This window comes from Paramormyrops kingsleyae, chromosome 3, assembly GCF_048594095.1.
Source record: "Paramormyrops kingsleyae isolate MSU_618 chromosome 3, PKINGS_0.4, whole genome shotgun sequence".
NCBI classification, from domain to species: domain Eukaryota; kingdom Metazoa; phylum Chordata; class Actinopteri; order Osteoglossiformes; family Mormyridae; genus Paramormyrops; species Paramormyrops kingsleyae.
In genome coordinates this window covers 7,295,566-7,316,853 of record NC_132799.1, presented here as the reverse complement: position 1 = coordinate 7,316,853, position 21,288 = coordinate 7,295,566, and the positions used below count along the sequence as shown (strand labels likewise).

General features: G+C 53.3%; 1 protein-coding gene across 2 annotated transcripts in view; it reads left to right on the top strand.

Annotated features, from left to right (window-relative positions):
* The window catches only part of LOC111858682 (homeobox protein Meis1), a 50,450-nt gene that overhangs the window by 16,388 nt on the left and 12,774 nt on the right, over nt 1–21,288 (top strand). For both annotated transcript variants that reach the window (XM_072709511.1, XM_072709510.1), the window contains exons 8-9: nt 9,121–9,263; nt 20,988–21,064. In XM_072709511.1, the coding sequence (XP_072565612.1) occupies nt 9,121–9,263; nt 20,988–21,064 (220 nt within the window). The remainder of the gene's footprint in view (nt 1–9,120; nt 9,264–20,987; nt 21,065–21,288) is intronic.

Below are 21,288 nucleotides of genomic sequence, written 5' to 3'. Positions count from 1 at the left end.
CATTCCCACTTGATCCACGGTCCCGTGTCATGCGACGCCGTGCCTCTATTCTTCACACATTACGGTAATATGACTCGCTTCCCCCCCACCCCCAGGGCTCTCAAGGGGGGCAGCTTTCATTGCACCTTTTGCCGTTTAATTGCCGCTGCCGCTGCTGTGCCCAGCTGGAGCGGGGGCCGCCCTCTTCAGAAAGCAGTGCCCTGCCCTCTCCCTCCACCAATCCATCTGTCAATGCGTGTTTTTTGTGCATTTATTTTTTTCCCTGCATTTATTAAAAGCCCCTTTGGTTAGAACACCGATGAATGGAGTGCGGGTATGAAAGCCGTGTAGCTGAGGACTTTTTGGGTGGGGAGGAGGGGCAGCTTCGCCGGGGGGGTGGGGTGGTCAATGGTGAACCTAGTCGTATCCAGAACTGGAGGGCTTATAAATATGTGTCGGTCCCGGGAGAATCAGATTTGAGTACGACTCTTTTGTGGCTTTTGTGAGTCTTCTGTGGCTTACACAGGTAATAGGATGTGTGGGATGGTACCGCACCAGCTCTTCCACGTCTGGTCATTGTAAAGACGATCCATCTCTTTTGGGGGTATTAAGTTAAGTCTGGTGACTAACCCTGCTGCACATATACTGTATTACAGATGGTATGCTCTGCCTTCCTTGAAATACTTTAATCATTTTTGTTATTTAATTTAAGAGTTAGTGAGGCTCACCTGTATGGCAACCCCAAGGTCACCAGGGGAGCAGGCCCCGCCCCCTCGCTCAGGTGTGTGACCGTCGCTATGGTTACGGCCCCCGGGGGCTCCGTCTGACATGCACGTACTTGCCACGTGGCCATCTTCTTATAAGGTGGTTTCCGTCGGCGTGCGTCCCGGTTCTCGCGGCGGCTGGGCGCTTCAGGCGAACAGCGTGGGAACCTGGGATGGACGGGGGGGGGACAAAAGGGGGGAAAGTGGAAAAAATGGTTGTCAGACAAGCCACCCCGCCATATATCAAACGGTGTTCTGCTTTCTCCGTCTCCGATGCTGGGGAGTTTTACTGCTGGGGGGAAGCGTCGCAGATAATAGCCAGAAACAGGCTGGGGCCCCAGTTTGCTGCTGTGTTTGAGGGGGGATTCACTTGCAGTCAGACTGTGTGTATGTGGGTTATGTGTATTACATTATGGGGACATTTTTTCCGGTCCCCTTAATAACAACAGGAAAGTCAATCTATGACTGCAACCAAAAAAACTAAAGCCTTATGGTTAAGGTTAGGGCTGGGTTGTCATTGTAGGAATTTGGGTCATGCAAATGTGTGTGTGTGTGTGTGTGTGTATGTAAGATGGACACTCTTCCTGCTCTGTCTTTCTCTCCTCTACCTCCTGCTCGTTTTTTCCCAAGCCCAAAAATGCGATCTGAACCCCCCCCCCCCCCCCCCCCACCCCACAATTTTTCTCATACACGATCTCATTGGCGGAGCTTTGCAGGATCTGCCAGACCGACCCATCGGACGCCCATAACTGCGGTGTCATTAACCAGCCAGTCTCCCCGTCCTGACTACACGAAAAAAAAAAAATGCGTTGGAGATGCGGCCGGGAGTCTCCCGCCCCCCCGGAATGTGCCGCGGCGTGCCGAAGGAGCGCTACTGGCAAGAACTGTTCTGGCGGAATTGGCTTGTCCGGCGTGCGGAAGAAAAAAAAATGAGGAGAAAAAAACACGAGACCGGTTTTGTTCCCGGTGCTGTTTTGGGCCTGGTTCAGGTGCCTATTTTTCAGGGACTGAAACGGAAGAAGGAACAGGATCGGATTTATTTATTTTTGTTATTACGAGACGTCGAGGGATCCCAGGGAAGCAGGTTGGCTTATCGCTCACTGTCCACGGCGGAGACGATGTGGGCCGACGCAAAGCGGCTCTGGTATTAGGGGAGACGAGGCCCTTTCCGGAATTCACAGCGGGATTGGGCTTAGGATTCCTCCTCGGCGGACAAGGCCAAGGTTTCAGCCACGGAACCAGCAGCGTTCGGCCATTTTTTTTTTAAATAAAGGCGAGAAGAATCGTGTTGCTTTGTGCAGTTTTGGCTCCACCTGAGGGAGTTTCGACGCGTCTGGTTTTATGACACGGCCAAGAGAGACTGGGCGTCGATGAGAGCGGCCCGTCACTGGCGGGCCAGTGCGGATTACACAGGCCAATAAAGTCCCAAGTAAACATTACTTAATGTCCCCAAAGTGACCAGCTGGGGGGGGGATGCTGGATTGCGTGGTGTCAGAGATGTTGCACTTTTCAGGAATAACCTGGAGATTTGCTATTATAGGGAGACTTGTGGGGCGGGGACTGGGGGGTGGTGGTGGTTGGAGATTTAATGCCTGGCCTCACATGACAAACACATGGGTTTTCGTTTGGACAGAAATCTGAAGAGTAGACGACAGAGTCCACCTTGGATACCCCGGATAAGATCGGGCCCTCGGAGTTGCATTGGTCACAGTGCCGATTGATGTGTCATCCTAATGGCTCAGAGTCCTCGCATGTGCCTCGTGAAGCCCCCCCCCCATGTTTATTTTCAGATGCCCCCATGACGCAACGGTAAAAATAGAACGGGGGCCATTCATGTGCAACACCGGAGGGGCTCGCCAGCAAGGAAGCACTCGTCAGCACTCGCGGGAAACAAATCCGCACCGTTTGTGTTCCCACCTTCATAAACGCCACCAAAATAGCCCCCCACCCCCCCTTCGTGCAGGCTGGACCCCCCTCAAGCTCCCGTGATGTTTTCCAGGCACGGCTTGCGGCCTCCAACAACACCCGGTCATTTTGTCACTCAAAGTGGATGGGCTGGTGGCCAGTGTTTGCTCTGAAACCTTTGGAACATTCCAAAGACCTGAGTCTGGGGGGTGGCGCAATTTTTGGGTAAGAAAAATGGTGGGAGCGAGACCTCTTTCCTCCCCAAAATTCCCTCACTTTTGTCGATAGTTTGCCTCGGCAAATGCGCTCAAAGTTAATCTCGTTGACTTAGTTCCTGATTTTTCCCCCGTTTTAAAATAACACGTAAATCCACCCGTCTGAATGACAATGGACCTTCCCATCTTCACCTATAATAATTCGGCTCACTGTACGTCAGAAGCCCCCGACTTAAAGGGCGTCGCACATGGAGGCCCGCAGCGACGGAATCTCCTGCCTCCCATTTCGGAATGACATTCCAGGCAGCTCGTGTCATACAGGCACCACGTTTGGGGAATTTCACCCCTTCTGCATTCCTCCAAAGGTTCCTGACCTTCCTTATTTTATTATTTGTCACACAGTCCACTTCACAGGCAGGGGATTATTTGCGGGTGCTAATGCCAGGGAGGGGGGGTCCAGGACAGCAGATGGGGAGGTAGCAGTGGGGTGGTGGTGAGGGGAGGGGGGGGTGACAGGGGTTGTGACCACAAGCTAGGGGGAAGTTTTGTGTTAACAACTGGCCAAAAGCTTGACCTGTGACTGACCCTGGTCAACAATGTACCCCCCTCTAGGACAGACCCTGTCACTTTGACATGGATACCTGTTGGGGCGGGTGGGGGGGGTTGTGTCCGGGAGATAAAGACCACCTCAAAGGTTTTTTTGGGGATTTAAGTAGAGGGGTAAAAGCAAACAAACAGTTAAGGGGAGGGGCTGTTGGTTGGCTCTGTGTGTGTGTGTGTGTGTGTGTGTGTGTGTGTGTGTGAGTGAGTGAGGGAGGGAGCTTGCACACTCTAAGCTGAAACCCAGCACCCTGCTTGTGTTCTAAGCAAGAGCAGAGATAGAAGGTTTTGGATTCCACAGATGGAAAGCGACGATGACCTCGGGGACAAAGGGCCCCGGTGAACAGGTGTGGCATTTCGGTCCCCCGGAGCCGTCGGGGAATTCCTTCAGGAGGCAGAGAGATTGTGCGGCTGTTCCTCCCTCGCCCTGCGGGGGGCGCTGTAGCATAGCTGGACCTCCGTGTATTAATCCTCCCAGTTATCCAGTCTGGGTTGCTGTTTCCCAGGAGCGTAGCACGCAGTTCTCTGCAGTTCTCTGCAGTTCCCTGCAGTTCCCGCCGGACGGAGAGAGAGTCCCCCGGCAGTGGCAGGACGCTCAGGGGCCTCCGGAAACCAACCCGTGGAGAACAGGCCGCCGGCAGCAGGACAGCTGGGGGTTCTCGGATCGCCTTGTTCCCCAGCCCTCATTACTGAAAAACACAACAACAACAACAAAAACAAAAACACTGTATCATAAAGAGCAACTTCTCTGTTCCTGACTGTGTTGTGATTAATAACAGTGAAATCTGATGCTACCTCCCTTGGCGTGATCATCTCTGTTCTTGGTGAGAATGTCATTACTGTCCTGTCATCTTGGACAGAGTGCTGGAGGGGTGTTTTCGTTCAGTGTCCTGCCTCAGAACTTCGCTGGCTGAGCAGTTTGTGGCTTCCTGGGCCAGCCGCTTGGCCTGGTGTGTCTGTCCCAGGCAGGACCCATGGGTGTCATCCAGGCTGGGCCCTGCTTCTTCGGAAGTTCTCTTCCAGAGCTTGGTGCGGATGGGTTCGGTGGATCCATGTGAAGTTCTTCTCAAGCTCCGTCCGTCATATGATAGCTGAAGGAGGGGGCTCCATCGATGGTGAACGGCAAGTGCCCAAGAAGTACCCTTGGTTCTGGTCGAGTTGGCAGCCAACCCTCTGCTCCCCTTGCTCACTTGTATAGGTTGCTTTCTTTTTTGTGTAATAGACCGAAAGATGGGTTTTTGGTTTTGGGGGGAAATCAATGATTTTGTGGCATGTGGCCTTTTTCATTTGCCCACCCTCCCAGAGCCTCGCTGGAGTCCAGCGCTGTGATCTCAATGTGTTTTCTAGTGGATGGGGTGGGAAGAAGCTGTTTCTGGTGGGGGTCTGTGGTGACCCTGAGGAGATAGCGGTGGTCTGTACCAGTGATATTTCCTCTACCACCTGTGTGTATTTCACCCTCCTCGTCTTCGAAGTTGGAATAATCCGGGCTGACCCCCACAGAATGGGGGGGGGGGGGGGGTGGCGATTTCGCATGGGACACTGGGATGGGGGCCGGCCTGTCAGCTTGAACCTGATATCACATAAAAATACTAATTATCAGCATCTCTTCTGATTCAGTCTCTCAGCTTATAAATTACTAACTAATCACTGTCACTCGCTGAAGGAGCGGTGATTATTCAAAAAGGAGAAATCACTGTAATTATGGCAAGTAATTAAGTATTTATCTACAGATTAGTCATTACTTTATGTTTCTTTCCTTTTAATTAAGAAACTTACTCCGTGCAGAACGGATATTAAAATTTTTATTTAGCTCCATTCGCATTGTTTTGTGTCGGACGCACGCATGTCTGTAATTGCGTACGGAAAATATAGTAAAAGCAGAAGCATATCTAATTTACGTTTTTATTGGCGAGTTGGGGTGGAAAGGGGCTCTAGGGGGGTCTGGATTGTGTTCCGACTGGGCGTTTCATCCCTTCCGGGGGAGACTCTCGTCCAGCTAACCCAGTAAACGGGTACCAGTAGACCCGGCACCGTCGGCATCCCCATGGAACGCGGTGCTCGGTGACTGGGAGGCTCCTGGCGGACTCTGGATTTGGGGCCCCACGCTGGCAGAGGTTTCTGAAGCCGGGATCTCGCTGGCTGTTGCCGCTGGGAATTCCGCCGGAGGAATTCCGGCATGGACTCGCGTGGGTGGGGCTTGTGACCTGTGTAAAAGGACCCGCCCGCCACCGTGACCACTTTGCACCTCTGAATAGGCTCAATACAATAACCGCTGTTTGAGCTCCTGCCCCCAGCCCCAGTTTTCTCTGCCCCCCCCCCCCATTGGGAGCCCGGGGACCGGGTGAGCTGAGCTTGCCTGCAGCGGGCAGGTCTTTGCAGGAACTGACACAGGTCAGAAGGCCCTCTCAGTGGGGGGGGGGGGGGGTCTCACACACAAAAATCACGGTGTTTAAAAATAAGAAGAACGGGAAGAAGAAAACCTCAACCCCCCCACCACCCACTTCGGCCCCCTACCACCAGACCACAGCTTATAAGATTTTGTGATGATCAAAATTGGGGGGGTGGCGGCAAAATAGCTAGGCTAGAGGATGGGGGGGGGGGCTGATGTGCATCTCAGGAATGGGGAGATCATCCCTTATCCCGGCTTATTCCGGATCTTTCCGTCTGGAAGGATGAACAAATAAGAGTGAATTATGGAGCAAATTATGGAGCAAATAAACACTCTCAAATAATGCGAGGGAAACGGAAACTGGGGGTAAAATGGGGTTTCTTCTCTAGCAAATAGCCCCCCCCCCCCACACACACACTGAACAGACCTGCTCCCATCCAACAAGGACGGGATCCGCATGAGCGACCACTAGCTCCTTGCCGCTGATTTACAGAGGAGCATAAAAATGTCCGGCACCTTCCGTGACTCCATCTGCAAAAACAAAGGATCAGGTACTGCCAATTAGCGCGGGCCTGCCTGAGCTGCCAGATCATGGCGGATTACCCTAAATTCCTCTGATAATGTCACGATACGCCTTGAGAAAGAGAGAGGGAGAGAGGAGGATAAAGATGAGGAAGGACAGGGAAGATGGAGGCTGCAGGAGAGGGATCAGATCGGGAATAAGGGGCCGGGAAGCCTTGCTGACAAAGAGCCTGAAATGCTGTGACCCGCTTTTGGGGCGGGACGGCGGAATATTCTGGTGGATGCGCACCTCTCCGCGGCTTGCCGGTGGGCATCTCCTGGCACCCCCCGGCGGTGCCCTGTAATTGGCGCGCAGGTTTTATTTTATTTTTTTTATATATTATTTTGAGTGTGTGTGGGGGGGGGTAACGGCACATGGCCGGACCAGGCGATGTGACATTCCCGGGGCCCCTCTTGGGCGCCGAGGCGCACCGGCCCCCACCGGCCCTCGGAGTCGCTAAGGAGCTGTCACAACACATTAGCAGCTGGCTGCAGTCGCCCTCTGGCACTTCCTCGCGGTGCGGACCGCCGGTTCGAGCCGGGGTCGCCCACGGTGCCTACTGCTCGCCTAATGAGGCTGGCAGCTTGTTTATGGTCTGCCGGCATCCCCGTGATTATTTCCACCTCTTCGGCCCGCCTGGCCGGTCCGCCCCCTTCTCCGGCGGCGCGGGAACTCGGCGGCAGGGTCTGCGGACAACATGTCCGAAATCGGGGGGCGGGGGGATACTGTTGGAACGGGACCCAGCTGCTTTTCTGAATGGAAAACACCAATAAAAACAACGGTTTGGGTTATTATCCACTCCCCCCTTAAGATTTTATTGTTGAGGGACGATGAGTTCAAGCAAAAATTAGGAGAATAACATTGAGCACGGGTGGAAATTGAAAGCTGCTCTTTGAATTGTTTGAGTGCCCCCCCCCCCCCCCCAACATAAATCTATGAACCCTTCTCTGTGCCCCCCTGCCCCCTCCCCATTCCCTTGCCATTCCCGGGGTGCTGCTCTCACTTCAACCCCCCCCCCCCCCCGGATTTATTGTTCTAGGCTTTGCCGAACATGGGGTTGGGTCTATGTGGCGGATTGCAAGCATTTGCTTTCAATGAAAACCCCGTCTTAGATTACAGGGCAGCGGGGGCAATTTCCCCCATCTCAGATGGGGGCCGATCCCCCCCCCACCCTTGTTTGCCTAAAAACAGTAGGGAGGACAAGCTCCAGTATAACATTGCCCTGCTCCTTTAGCTCGAGTATAAACACGTACCAGGACTACAGATACTGTTGTGGGGGGTGGGGGGTGGGGGGGGTGGTTGAATTCTAGAAAATATGGGACATGGGGTTTTTAGAGGGAAAAATCTATCATTCCTCCACAATGAAGTGAGGAGACTGTCCGTACCTTAAAAGCTTCCCCCAGTCGATCCCCAGTTTCGTGGACCTTCTCTCTCTTTCCCGACAGGAAAGGGCTGGACTGGGTATTTTATATGGAATGTAGGAAGCGATTCCCCTCCTAATGGCGTATATAATTCAGGTGCCCTAAAGGCATGCTTTCAGGAATTCTTTAGCCCGAGGTAATGGGGGGAGCAGGGGCTGTTTTAGGGCCTTGATTATTCTATTGATGCACGGAGCTGGAAGAAAGAAAGAAATCTTCAGTGGATTATGTGCGATATTCCCATTAATTATCCCATTAATTAATTATCAATGACTCCGGTAGACGGAGTTAAAATATGGTCATCCGGCACGGCGTGCCGCTATTGCCGAATTCCATCCTTAATCAGCAGATAACGGCGTCCGGTCACGCTTCCTCCCCGCCGCTCCCCCCCCCAGCCGGAAGCATCACGGTGAAGGAGGTTATCCCGTAAAAAATTTCCAGAGCTTGCCGCCTTGTTTACCTGCCTCATGTTTCCTTTATGACTTATTATTTTATGTGGAGAAATCGCTTGGTGTCTGAATAATGCTAATAACCATTCTAAAATGGAGGGGGGGGGGAGTCTTTTCGGGGCGGGGGACAGCGGAGGGGCTTTTTATTGGGCCAGTGCTGTATAGAATGCCTTTAATAACTGGAATTATGATTTAGCCAGATATGTGGAGGTGTATTCATTAAATGCAGAATAGCCCCACATAACTTGCCGTCTTCTGCTCAATGGTGGGTTAAGCTCTCTCTCCTACCCCCTCTATGCCCCCCCCCCCCACCTCCGCCCCCCCCTCCCACCTCCCCGCTTCTCGTGTAACTGTCCTTAATAAAACCTTATCAAGCGTCGACAGGTCACTGTAAGCACTGAAGCGCTATTGTTATTAAAATCGCAGGGACTCAAAGCTCTGCTCCGTTATAACTTTATTCTGTGCCCCCCACCCCCAGCCCCCGCCATGCCTTTTGCAGCAGTACTGCACCCCCCCCCCCCCCCCACCTCACTGGAGGTAGCGAAAAAAAATACACGGGTGCTTTTTAATAAATATTATTTCCGTGGGCTGATAATGACACCAGAAGTTTTTCAGCCATCACTGGGGTTCTGTTGGTGGCGGGTGGCAGGGGGGGTCGGGGGCTGAGGTGTCATCTTTGTGTGGCTTTGTGGGGAGGAGACAGAGGATGTTGTTTTTAAGTGTGATGAAAAATGGATGTTAGCGGTGCCGTCTTGTGAGGAGTCAGAGCCCGGAATGTTCCCTGGGCCGGGATCACGGCACCTCCATTCCTGACCTCTGGAATTTCCCCGATTTCCCAGGCGACGGACTGGACAACGTGGCGTCGCCGAGCACAGGGGACGACGACGACCCCGACAAGGAGAAGAAGCGCAACAAAAAGCGGGGGATCTTCCCCAAAGTCGCCACGAACATCATGAGGGCTTGGCTCTTCCAGCACCTGACGGTAAGTCTTCCCCGCATCTCTGCGGCCGCCTCCTGTCCACAGAGCCCTTTTCCAGACCCCTGCACCTATGCTAACCTTTCTGCTTCCAACGATTTCCCACCCAGTGTCGCTTGAATGGCTTTCGGACCTCATTCCTATGCTGACATGCATAGGCAGCAAAATCAAGACACGCTATTCAGCAGGTTCAGTGGCCACAGTGGAAACCCTCCCTTTAGCGCTTAGCATCGAGTAGGCAGTAGCATCAGGCGGCTAAATTATGAGGGCTATGAGGTGGGGGCCACGGGGGCTGGTTATGGGCTCTGGGCAGCCAGCTCCCTGGATCGCATCACATGATCGCCGCTGGCTCTTTCAGGGCAGTTGTTGAGAGCACCTGCGCTGTGAAAGATGATTTCCCTCGCTGGGTGGTGTTTGCGGGGATTTAGGGCGTGGCGATGGATCCCGGCCCCCTCGCCGTCGACGCCCCTAGTGTACGTTGCCGCAGGGCAACACGGACACGGCCGAAAAGCGTCTCTTACAGCACGTTCTCGGTCGCGAGCAAGTTTCACGTCCGGCTTGTTCGCCCCAATGGATACGGACGGCCTCCTACTTTTTCAGACGCCGGGGCCCGAGGCGGCCCGGCCGCGGGGCCCATAAGACCCCCTGACCGCTGCCTTGCTCAGACGCGGCGGCTTGCGCGCCCCTGGCCGGCCTGTGATGTACACGTTGCATGCGAGCTCTCTGAGCGTGCGGTTAGCGTTTGATTCAGGCTGAAGCTCCGTCTGCAGAACAGATAAAGTGCTTTTCTGTACCCCCCCCTCCACACCCCCTGGTGTCTTCTGGGAGCATAAAGAGGCTGATCTGTTGCAGCTCTGGTATCAAGGCTGCCTTTCATTGTAGCGGGTAAGGGGAGGAGGGAAGCAGGGGGTGAGTTCTCTTTTTCTAGCCAGTCTTTAGCAAAAAGGGAATCTTTTTATTAGTTTCTGCTCCCGTGCCCCCACTTGGAGGCTGCTGAGCGCAAGCGGCACCCTGCACCTGCCGCAGCATGTGCTGTCCTCGCGGGAGGCCAGGCTAATGCTAATCTTCACTTTCATGCTACTGCTAGCTGACGCTGTTGCTGTAGCTAGCATGAGTGCTAATGCTAACAGTAACGTTTACACCTCTGCTAACATTGGCGCTAATGCTTCTCGTGCTAATGCTAACTCTCACTGCCCATGTCGGGGCCTCCAGACCAGGTGTTTGTTGTTCAGGGCCGAATCCCGACGTGGCCATTACCAGGAATCGGCACGTGGTATGAGGCAGACAGCAAACTATGAGCTAGCTGTACATATGCTCTGTTCATCTTATGAGTTTGTCTGTCAGAGCAGCCTTGCAGTGGTAAGGGCAAAGGTTGGAGGTGTGCTAAATGTTTGTGGGGGGAGGGGGGCGTATAGTAAACAGATGGGGGGGCCACAGTCGGGAGTATATTTTTCTTCTGGAGATATTTAGTGGGAATGCAGATCCATGCACCTGCATTGCTGTTCTGGTTGAGCTCTGCAGTCTCAGCAAAGACCTCCATTCTTACATCACGCCCGAGTTTCGTCAAGACCCCAGAGTGCAAATGTTAGCTTTACCTTCCCCGCCGATTGCTCTTACGGACACCCTGGCTCGAAAGTCATGCAGAGGGGGGGATGTTGGTTGCTTCCTCAGGAGTTTTGTGGTGGGGTGAGGGGGTCTGTGATGGGCAGCCGTCAATGCTGGATTTGACTGTACTAGAGACTGAACAGAGAGCTGGAGAGCCAGGAAGGCTGAGCAGTGGTTATTTCACATCCTGGTTGGTGGAGGCTGGCGTAATCCTCTCGGTCTAACCCAGATCCTTATCAAGAGGTGGAAGGTTCAGGTGCAGAAAGTGGAAATCCAGTCCCAAGATTTTGTTTCAACCAACCAGTTGAGTACTCTGTGGCTGTGACTCTTTACACTGAAATGGTTGGTTGAAACAAAACTTGGGTCTGGATTTGTGGTTTTCTGAACTTTCCTGTTTGCCTCATCCCGGGTGTTGGGTGGTGTATTTATGAAGCATCGTGGACTTTTGGATGGATTTGGGTGCCTTTGAATGACATCATGAAGAAGATGTTGCTGATCAGTAGGAAATACCCTGATTTTAACATGTGCCTTTGCAGTCTCCTGTTAGACAGGAGTGTGTCCTACACCTTCATTTTAGTCGTGCCTCTAGGTGTAGCAGGTAAAACCACATTTGGGAACGAGATTGTGGAAAAAAAATGCTGCTCAGTTGCCTCTTGGGGGCGCTGTGGAGTACAGCAGAACACCCCCCCCCACCACCACCACCACTACTACCGGCATCGTTTCGCTTTGAACTCCAGCACCACCCCTTCCCCCTCCGCCCCCCCTCGCAAGCACTATTTTCTTGTTTAATTTAACGAGAAGCGAGCGCTAAATGAATGCCACGGCCCAAAAATTCCCACTGTGCCCGCGTTCCGAGTTACGATCCCTGGTGAAAAGGCAATTTGTGAAATTACATGATGGAGTAATTAGACGGAATCCCGGCTTGAGATGGTTGCCTTGCGAGTGGCGGGAGGTCCTCGCTCGGGTCAGTGTGTTGCCGGCGTGGAAGACCTGCCCGCCGGCCGCATCCATCGCTTATACGTGGGCGGGGGGGCTCAGTGGCGATGGCTCGTAAATGCAGGCGTGCGGGCGAATTGGGCTGCCTCGGAAAACCCAAATTGGAGGGCCTTAATCCCTGTTAACGCAATCAAGGGCAGAGTCATTTTCTTTATGGGTACGTTCCCTGGCAGCTCAATTAGCAGGAACTCTGTGTGAGCGGTGGTTTTGAACAGAACCAGGTGTGAAAAAACAACGCCATAATTCATCTCTGTGCCTTTCGTTCATGAATCTTGGCCAGTCAAACGGCAGTAAAACTAGCTCTCGCCCCATCGTGGCTGGTCACATGACAGTAGAACTAGCCCTTAACTCATGTAGGCTGGGCATGTGATAGTAAAACTAGCCCATGACAAATCTGGCCAATCAGATCTTGCCCGGTCATGTGACGTTGCCACACAGTATTGAAGAGCAGGCTTCTTTCAGTTTAATTGTATTCCATTCCATTCATTTCTTTTTGTTTTACTGTACTGAAGCAGTTTTGCTAAGTTTTATTTAATTTAAAGCTTTCTAGTCTGGAAAGACCTCCATCTGTCTCAGTGCATAAAACCTAAATGCGTCTGTTTTGATGGAGTTTGTGATTTTACAGCACAGCAGTTTTTTGTGCAGAGTGAGGTCCCGGCCGGAGTTGAGTGCACTTAATGTGCGGTTAATAACACAGATAAACAGGTTTGTCAGCAGCGGGAACAGAGGCCTCCTGGGTGCCCCCTCTAGATTGTTAGTGGGGCGGACGGCTCTGGCGCAGTGGCGAGTTGTGATGAGGCCTCGTCGCCGTGCGTCCCTGTCTCCATAGCGACAGTTCCTGAAGATGCGGGTCCCCTGGTCGGCAGAATTGTCGCCTCTAGCGCTGCGGATGCTTCCTTCAAAAAGCTGTTGAGGATGTGGGCGGGGCTTGGCGATACGAGATTGGGCGAGGTGACAGGCTTCCGAAGTTGCCTTTGGATCCGGCAGGGAGGACAGACCTACGGCGTAGCACCAGACAGGGGGTTCCCTGCATGCGATATTCCTCATCCGTTGGGAGTCCAAAGTCAGTCTGGGCCGCAGATGCTGTTATTTTCTGGTTGTCCTCTGCTGGGACCCAACATGTCAGCATGCCAGTCGTCCACGGCAGAAAGGGCACGCCGTATGCTTGGGGTCCTGGTACTGGGCCCAACCCTAAGGCCTCCTGTTCCTATTCCCAGCTGGGCTTTGCCCCAGCCACGCTGAAACAGAGAGCCCCCGACCAGAGACCCGTGACACCCCACCCCCGGTGAATGTGAGCAGCGAGAAGCTCCGCCCAGCGGTCCAAGCTTGCGCTCGCCAGGAGAAGAATTCCATTCATATTAATATTTGCAAATCCAATTTGGCAGCCGACGGTCTCTGGTTATTCCTTAATTTTGTCTGAGTAGAAGTCAGAATTGGAGGCGCTGCTTGATAAGAAGATAAAGGGCCCTTCAGATGGCTCATGGTGAAAGGCGCACTGTCCCTGTCCCGCGGTCACACCGTCGCCACGTGATCGTTTGTTTCCTCGCTGCTCGATTTAGTGGTTTCATGCCAATGTTTTATGGTTACTTTTTTCCACAAAAATAAAATCAACTGTATCATATTTTATTTTATTTATGTGCAGCTGCATGGTTTTTTTTAATCTTTTATTTCATTCTGTATGGATGCTTTTAACAATTTTGTGCATTTGTCTTGTCGAGTGTTTTTAATGAATCGGACAGTGGATGTTGCATAGATGGACAGAACAGGGAAACAACTCACAAATATCTACCACAGAATGTCCTCTCCTTACATTGCATCCTTTGGTTTATGTCCTTATAAACTAGCTTAGTTCTTTCCCTGTTCTACCATTAATGATTCAGCTCAAGAGCTGTGTGGTAATTAGCACAAGGAGTTGAATCAGGTGTGTTAAACGCAGGGAAACCCAAAATTGTGCACGGCTCCGGCCCCCCAGGACTGGAGTTGGGCACCCCTGCAGTACACGTTCATTCTGCTCTGTAGTTATATTCAGCACTTTCGAGTAACTACCTACCAGACCATCTGAGCCAGGTGATTGGTTCTGCCTGAGGACCAGTTGACACACTGAGGCCCGCAGCCCTGCTTCCAGACTCTGTGTTTGATTGATCGTGTCTGTTTGTTAAGTAGTTTGCTGTCCCACTGGCCGTCTCCTCTGACCTGTCTCGTCTGCTCAAGGCTCAATGTTTGTTATATAGACAGCGTGATGTGGCAGTTGTTAGATATGTGGCAGTAGAGTCAGTGGGTCAGCCCCCACCCACCCGCCCCCCCCATGCTCCAGGTCCCCTCACCCTAGATACAAACACCATCCATTACCCATCTGACGGGCCCCAGGGAAAGCCAAGCAGAATCTCTGTGGGGTCTGTCTTTGTGGACGCTGGACAGGAGGTGGGTGGAATGGCAGGGGGGCCAAATTAGATAGAGGTGATGGACAGGCACCACATTGCTATGGTGGTGGCAGACTCAGCCACCCCCACACCCGGTTGGAAAGGCCATCTGCGGGGTGATTGATGGTGCCCAGTATCTCCATTCTCCAACCCGTTATGAAGGCTGGTTAGTAAACCCTGGTTCGTATCACACAATTGGGCTGTTGACCTAGTTCTGGGTCATCAGAAGTATTCCTGTACCTGGTCCCATAAATCCAGATTAAGAACCTTCTCTTATCCCTGGAGCCGAGAGGACGTAGCATCTTGAGTGAGACTTGCCCCTCCCCCGATTAGCGAATGGCTAGTGCGTTAGCCGCGAGGTCCATATGGGCTGGATTCCTGAGTCAAGCCCAGCCGCGGGCGGCTCTCTGTTGGCTGCCACTGTTTGTTTAGAGAGACAGTTTGACGTCAGAGGTACGGGCTTGGATTTAGCCCCGGTGCGTGACTATCATCGACAAGAGGTAAATTAAATGATTTTATGCCATCATGTGTAAGTGCATAAATTGGTTAATGGACCGGACCTGGGGCGGCGGATTGAATCCTAGACCCTTTTAAAAACGCCTTTGTCTTTACCACCATCGATTTCTCCGGGATACGAGAACCGCGGCGACCGGTCAGTACTGGAGAGTTCCCGCACTCCCCATTCTCAGCTCCATGATTTTTGACAGGGTCTCCACGGCACCCCCTTTTGGTTGCTGATGGGGCTGTGTAAGGTGGGGGCTTTGGTGCGGGTGAGCATTGGTGGTTGACCGAGGTGGCCTCAGTTTGGGGAACTGGAAAAGGGGCGCAGTGATAGGGTCTTCCGGAACCGCCCTGCCCTGGTCAAGATGGCGGTCTCCTGGCTCGACCTTCCTGGCACTCGCCCCACTTAGTGTGTATGGTGGGTGATGGAGGGGGAGTCTGGGGATGAAGGTGTTTGTGACGATAGATTTAGTCATTGATCAGTCAGAGTGGTGCAGCGATGAAGAAGGGAAGAGAGGGAAAGGAAGCAAGGAAGACGGGTCAAGGCGGTGTACCTCCACCTACCCATAATCCTTTGCGTTACCTTCATGAAGCGGCTCAGCCATAAGGGAGTGATTGTGGGACCCCTTTGCCTAGATTTAACTGCCTTCTGATCCCTGACCCCAGCCTTCACATGGGCAACAATTAAAACAGCGGGGGCAAGAGGGTAATTGCAGTAATGACATAATGACGTAGCGACAGCAATTCGAATGTTCTTCTGGTCCAGAAAATTGCTTCTTTAGGGTATTGGGTTTCGTTTTCCTTGAGCAGGAGAAGTAGGTGCTGCGTTGAAACCCTGTTAGCTTAATATTAACTTCACCAATGCTGCTGCCCCCCATTGAATGCTTTTCACGCATGTTGGCGTATCCCAGTTCAGCTGCATTATGGGGAATGAGGTCCAGGAAGGTTGACGTTGGGAGTTGAGCTGTAGTCCCTCTGTTTACACATTAGGCTAAGCACTAGCCTATGTGCTAGGCTAAGCGCTAGGCTAAGTGCTATGCTAGGCGCTAGGCTATCCGTCTTGCTGCTGCAGCAGGTATTAGCCCTCCCCTCCCCCCCGCCCCAGACAAGCGCTCCACCTCCAGCAGCGACAGGCCCAGCCGTGCCGACTGGCTTTTAAATGTTCTCCTCTCAAATAGGCGGTAATTACGGGCTTAAAGAGGTTCAGCGGCCTGCGTAATCGCCCTTGAATTAGCCGGGCCTCATCAGTCGCAGTCCATCGAGCCGCTGGGGCCGTTTCCCGGCCCGCGTGGGGCGCTGAGTGGCAGGTGTGCACCCGCAAACGCCACCTTCCCCAAATCTGTCCTCGTCTGCCCCCCTCTGCACACACAACCCCCCCCAATTTGTGTTTATGTGTGTGTGTGTGAGAGAGAGAGAGAGCGAGAGAGAGAGAATGACGGGTGGTGGTGGTGGTGGTGGGGGGGTTCTCTAACGAGACGGCCCCCAGCCTCTCACAGCCAGTCAGCTCTCCTCCTCGATGCCCGCAAGGCAGCTGCAGGCCTGGGGGAGAAGGGGGCCCGGCGGGCTGCCTGGGCTAACCCCAGCCCCCCCAATGCCCCCCCCCCCACCCTGACATGGCTGCCCAGTTGCTCCAGCGCGTGTGTTGCTGAGCATGGACTGGGACCGGACTTATTTCGGTGGGTACCCTGCAGGCAAATAAATGAGTAATTCAGGTCACCCGAGAGGGCAGGGCCCTGCCTTGCCTCTGCTATCCTGAGATTGCCTGGCCTACACTTTTCTGGTTGCCCGGGGCAACGGCCAAGGTTGCAGCTCTTTCACAGGCCCGGCGCCACCCCCCCACCCCCCACCCCCCAACTTGCCGACTGAGGGAAGAGAAACCGTCCTCGATTTGATACGGACGGCTTTCCCGCGGAAGATTATCCGCGACGCCCACCGCTCTGCGGCTAAATGTAGCCTCTCGAAGAGCCGGGCCGCACCCGTGACGTCTATTTCATTCTTTAGCCGTTCATGTTGCTAGTTGATTCATCTTCGGTTTAAATAAAAGCCCTGTAGCCACCGACCCCCCACCCTCCCACCAGGACGTGTATAATTCTGTCTTGTTCTTCTGCACTTGACTCTTCCCCACATGGTGCAGAATTATCCGCTTCTGTGCGTCGACCCTATCAAAGCCGGGAATATGCGCTGGTCTCGTCCGCCGCATGAAACACCCCACGCCTGAGCTTTAATTACACGCTTTCGCCTCTGACAGCTTCCAAACTGTACTGTTTATATATATATATATTCATCACTCATAGGCTGCTATCTGCAGCCTGGCTCTAAATCAATGAAAGATGAAAAACAGAAAGGACTAATTACAGTCTGTGATACAAGACTAAACGTCTGATTTTTTTTTTTTTGTTCATTCATCCTCGGGATAAATTAAATGAAATAAAATGTTTTCAAGGGGGGTGAAGTTTTCAGTTTTTTTCTCCTTCTCTCAGCGCAGAACAAGGCTTTCTAAAAACAGCCAACGTGAATAATTCATGTGCTTTTGTGTTGATTTAGCACGTTGCGAACTTCACAGCGTCCGAACGAGACGGTGTCTCCGGCTGCGTTTTGCTAAGTGGGGGCATGGCAACGTTTTGGTCGAGTGGGGTGGGGGTGGGGGACTTGATATTATTGCCCCCAGTTGTTTTTTTCTCATATTTTCCAGGATACAGAAGTTTTTTGAGCACTTAAAAGTTTCTCCCATTCTTCCTCTTCCTCTCATTCTAAAGGCTGCACCCCTCAATGGTGACAGCTGGGGGGGGCACACCCTCACCCTCAGAAAAGATGTCTGCTTCTTCTCTGTGGCACAGGACTTTGTAAGTGATCATTGGGGGTGACAGCAGCCACTTGTCACTCCGGTATGGCGTGTCCTTGTCCAAATATTTAACGGGACTTCCCCCTTCCCTAGCTCAGAGGGGGTGTGAGCGTGCAAGCTGGGGGGTTGGGCTGGGACCTTATTGCCTACCCCTGCCCCCCCATCTGCATTTTTAATGCCGGGAGACAGAGGGTAGGAAAGCAAGCCTACATTCAGATCCTGTTTCTTTAGAGCTCCAGCCCAAAAACATGGTATATTTACTTGGGGGGGGGGCAGGAAGGAGAGTGGCGCATGACGTGCAGGTTTCAGCGATGTCCTCGCGGTCGTCCCCGTCCCAGGTCGCTTCCTATCGTGGTCACCCTGCCAAGAACGTCCTTCTGGGTCTTAGAATGTTGGTCACCCTCCCTCTGTGAGTCTCCCTGGGAGGTGGGGGGGGGGGGTGTACAGTGTTTTCTATACACACTCATTTATGACTCTAATGTAGTGCGGCTGAATTACACAGGATATGGGAAAAAAAACGTTACTTTAAATGGAGATGAGGGTAAGGAGCAGAGGGAGGGTGGGGGATCGAGCTGGGGGGGGGGGCGCGGGCGTCCTCTCTCAGAGTAACAGCTGTCCCCCCCACCGTCATCTGGCTGGGGGGAGGAAGTAGCCTGAGAGAGGGCACCTCTCTGGGACATGCTGGGTGATAAAGCGGGTTGCCCCCCTCCACCCCGGGGGGGGGTCTTCATTTTGGGGAAGTCGGGTATCCTGTCTGTCTCTCCGTCTGACTCGTTGGTGCCGGAGCGCTGGCCCTTTATCACCACGTTCCCTGTCAGGCTCTGGGGGAAGGGGGGGAGGGGACAGGGGCAGCGTGGGCGCTGGGTCGTGCGTGAAGATAAGATAGGGCAGCGGTGGAGGGGGGGGGTTGCCACCCTGGCAGAACGGGGTGGAAACTCTGATGAGAGTCCATTTGGACAAGACATATCATTAAGATAGGAAGGGCAGCGGGCCGGCGGGCGGGGGGCGGGGGGGAGACAGGGAGTTGTCGGACAAATTTTCCAGCTGTTCTTCTGAGATGTTTTCCCTTCCCTACGAAGCGTCGTCCCGGCCTGAGAAAACAGCCCTCAGCCCCCCCCCGGCCGCTCGCTCGCCGCGTCTGAGCTCGCGGGGATGATAATCGTACCTTTGTTTGCTCTGTCCTTAAAGGCGGCCCCCTCCACGGAGACGAGCCGGCGAGACGACAAGCTGTATTTTTGATATACGCTGGCGACATTAACGGCAGGGGTGGGGGGGGGCTGTTGTGAAGGGGCCATGAGGCATCTCAGCTGTAATAAATCGCCGAAGCGAAGGGCTGCGATTGCAGGGGCACATTAACAGAGGCAGCTTCTCCTACAGGGTTTATCTTGCACTCGGTTATTGGCTTGTGCCTTTACCCAAACCCCCCCTCCCCCAAGGGTGAGTGACTCAGCTAAGGAAAATCCCACTCCCATCCTTTGCCCCCCCCCCCCCCCTCATCCAGACACTACAACAACTCTGGTTACCTAGGAGCTGTTGTTATGGTAACAAAGGTGAAGCAGGACCTGGTGGGGTACAAACTGTTAGCCATTCCCGCTAATGCTGATGTGATGCTTTCTGTGGGGGGGGGGTGTCTGGGAAGCCTTGGCCCCGCCTCCTGACATTATTTCTTTGATATCTCTACTCCCTGCTCTCTGGCTGTGACCGCCGCCCCCGTGTCCCTGTACTGCCTCGATTTGACAGTCTTACATGCAGTTACGGCCGGATTAGGGTAGTGCATGCAACAAGAACTCCACCCGGTCAGCCGGGACATCCACAGCCGCGTGATCACTGCTTCCCATTGGGGGGGGGTGGCCAAAAAAAACCCAAAAACTTTTGTTTGAGAGCAAGGCCGCCGTATCTGTGCTCGGCTGGGGAAGGACACATGGGGTCACGGGTGTCATGTATTCTGTGAGCACGATTCACGTGTCAGGTTATTCACAGATAAACTCCCTGGGTCCTGGGGAATAAAGAAGAAAAACCCACACCCCCCCGGCGACCGGGAGTGGGGGGGGTGGAGAGATCACAGGCACCAGGGCATGTGGTCACAGTGTCCATGTGATTAGGACAATTATGTCTGTCTCCCAAGTGGTGCGAGGCACTCGGGGCGGTCCATTCTGGCATCACGGGGTCCGACGGAAATAAACCGTGCCTCAGGAATGTGTTTTTTGTTTGTTTTCCCTTCCCGACGCAGACTTCGTTACCATGGTTTGATGGAATTATCCGGTCGCGGTGTTGAGGAAGAGCCTCAGAGGGCAGCGGGGGGGGGAGTGGGGGGGCCACAATTATAACAACCCCCTGCATGTGTGAAGCTGGGCCGCTGCAGTTAGTGTCATGCAGGAACGACGTGGCCCCTTGTCCCGTCCCCCCCCCCGCGTCTGTGCGGATGTGTGCAGTTCCCGGCGTTCCGGCACAGTATGGCGTCGCGTCACGGCTCACCGTTTTGGGGCTACTGTCTGAGGATGTTCCGCTGGGTGCCTCTGGAGGGCCAGTATGGAGATGGGGAGGGTGAAGAACACACTTTCAAATGACAGGACAGAAGCTGAGTTCAACTCCCTATGAGGTCTGTTCTCCTGGGGGGGAGGAGATCTCTCCCTGTGCTGTGGGCACAGACCCACTCTGTTCAGTCCCAGCACCCTCCCCCCCACCCCGACACAGTCATGGACTTTAAAGGCCTCCGTGGGCTGGGAGGCCTGAGCCTTTTCGTGTCCTGCTCTGTGGGGGGGGGGGGGGGGGCACTGGGGCAGAATGTAAACAGCTGGACCTGTTTTTTTTTCCCGCCCGTCGTCCGGGTCCGACGGCCCCCACACTCCTGCCCCACGTCATCCCAGTAAATGACCGCATGTCCCATCGGCTTCTGCCAAAAATAAGACTTAAAACACAGAACCTTTTTTTGGGGGTGCGGGGGTGAGAATGAAAGGTAGGCTGTTTTTCCAGAACGTTCCCGGCCATTGTTGGGTGTCACAATCTCTGTCGCACCCCACCCCCCCAATCATTTCTTCATGAGCCAACTTGAATAAATCGGGGGGGGGATTCGTCAGCAGCGAGGCATCCTAATTAACGTTGCTGTTTCTACACTTCGCTTAACTTTATAATTGGCTTGCCTCTTCACTGCCATTAATTACACCTTCCCGTATTCCATTAATGACTCTGAGAATAAGACACACCTCCTGTTTTATACTAATTAACAGCTGCTCCGAGTCTTCCTCCACTGCATCCTCCCTCGCCCCTATCTGGCGTCAATTAGGCCTTCAAAAAACAAATGTTAAAAAAGAGCGAGAAAAGGAAATCTGTTCATTAATTGATTTATTTATGTTTTGTCCTCCACAGCATCCGTACCCCTCGGAAGAACAGAAGAAGCAGTTGGCACAGGACACGGGACTCACTATACTACAAGTGAACAACTGGTGAGTCTTTACACGCCTTTATTTACATGCAGTCAATGCCATTGCCCTGGCAACCAGTTCCTAATGATCTGAATGAATGTACCCCCCCCCCCCCTCCATTCCCAATGTGCGTCTTGCCCCTCGGAAAACCTCACCCAGATGGGAACTGGTCCATGTTGTTGTCGTTGTTGTTGTTTTCTGATGGTGGAGGATGCCGATTGTTTGTTTACAAACACGAGCTTTTG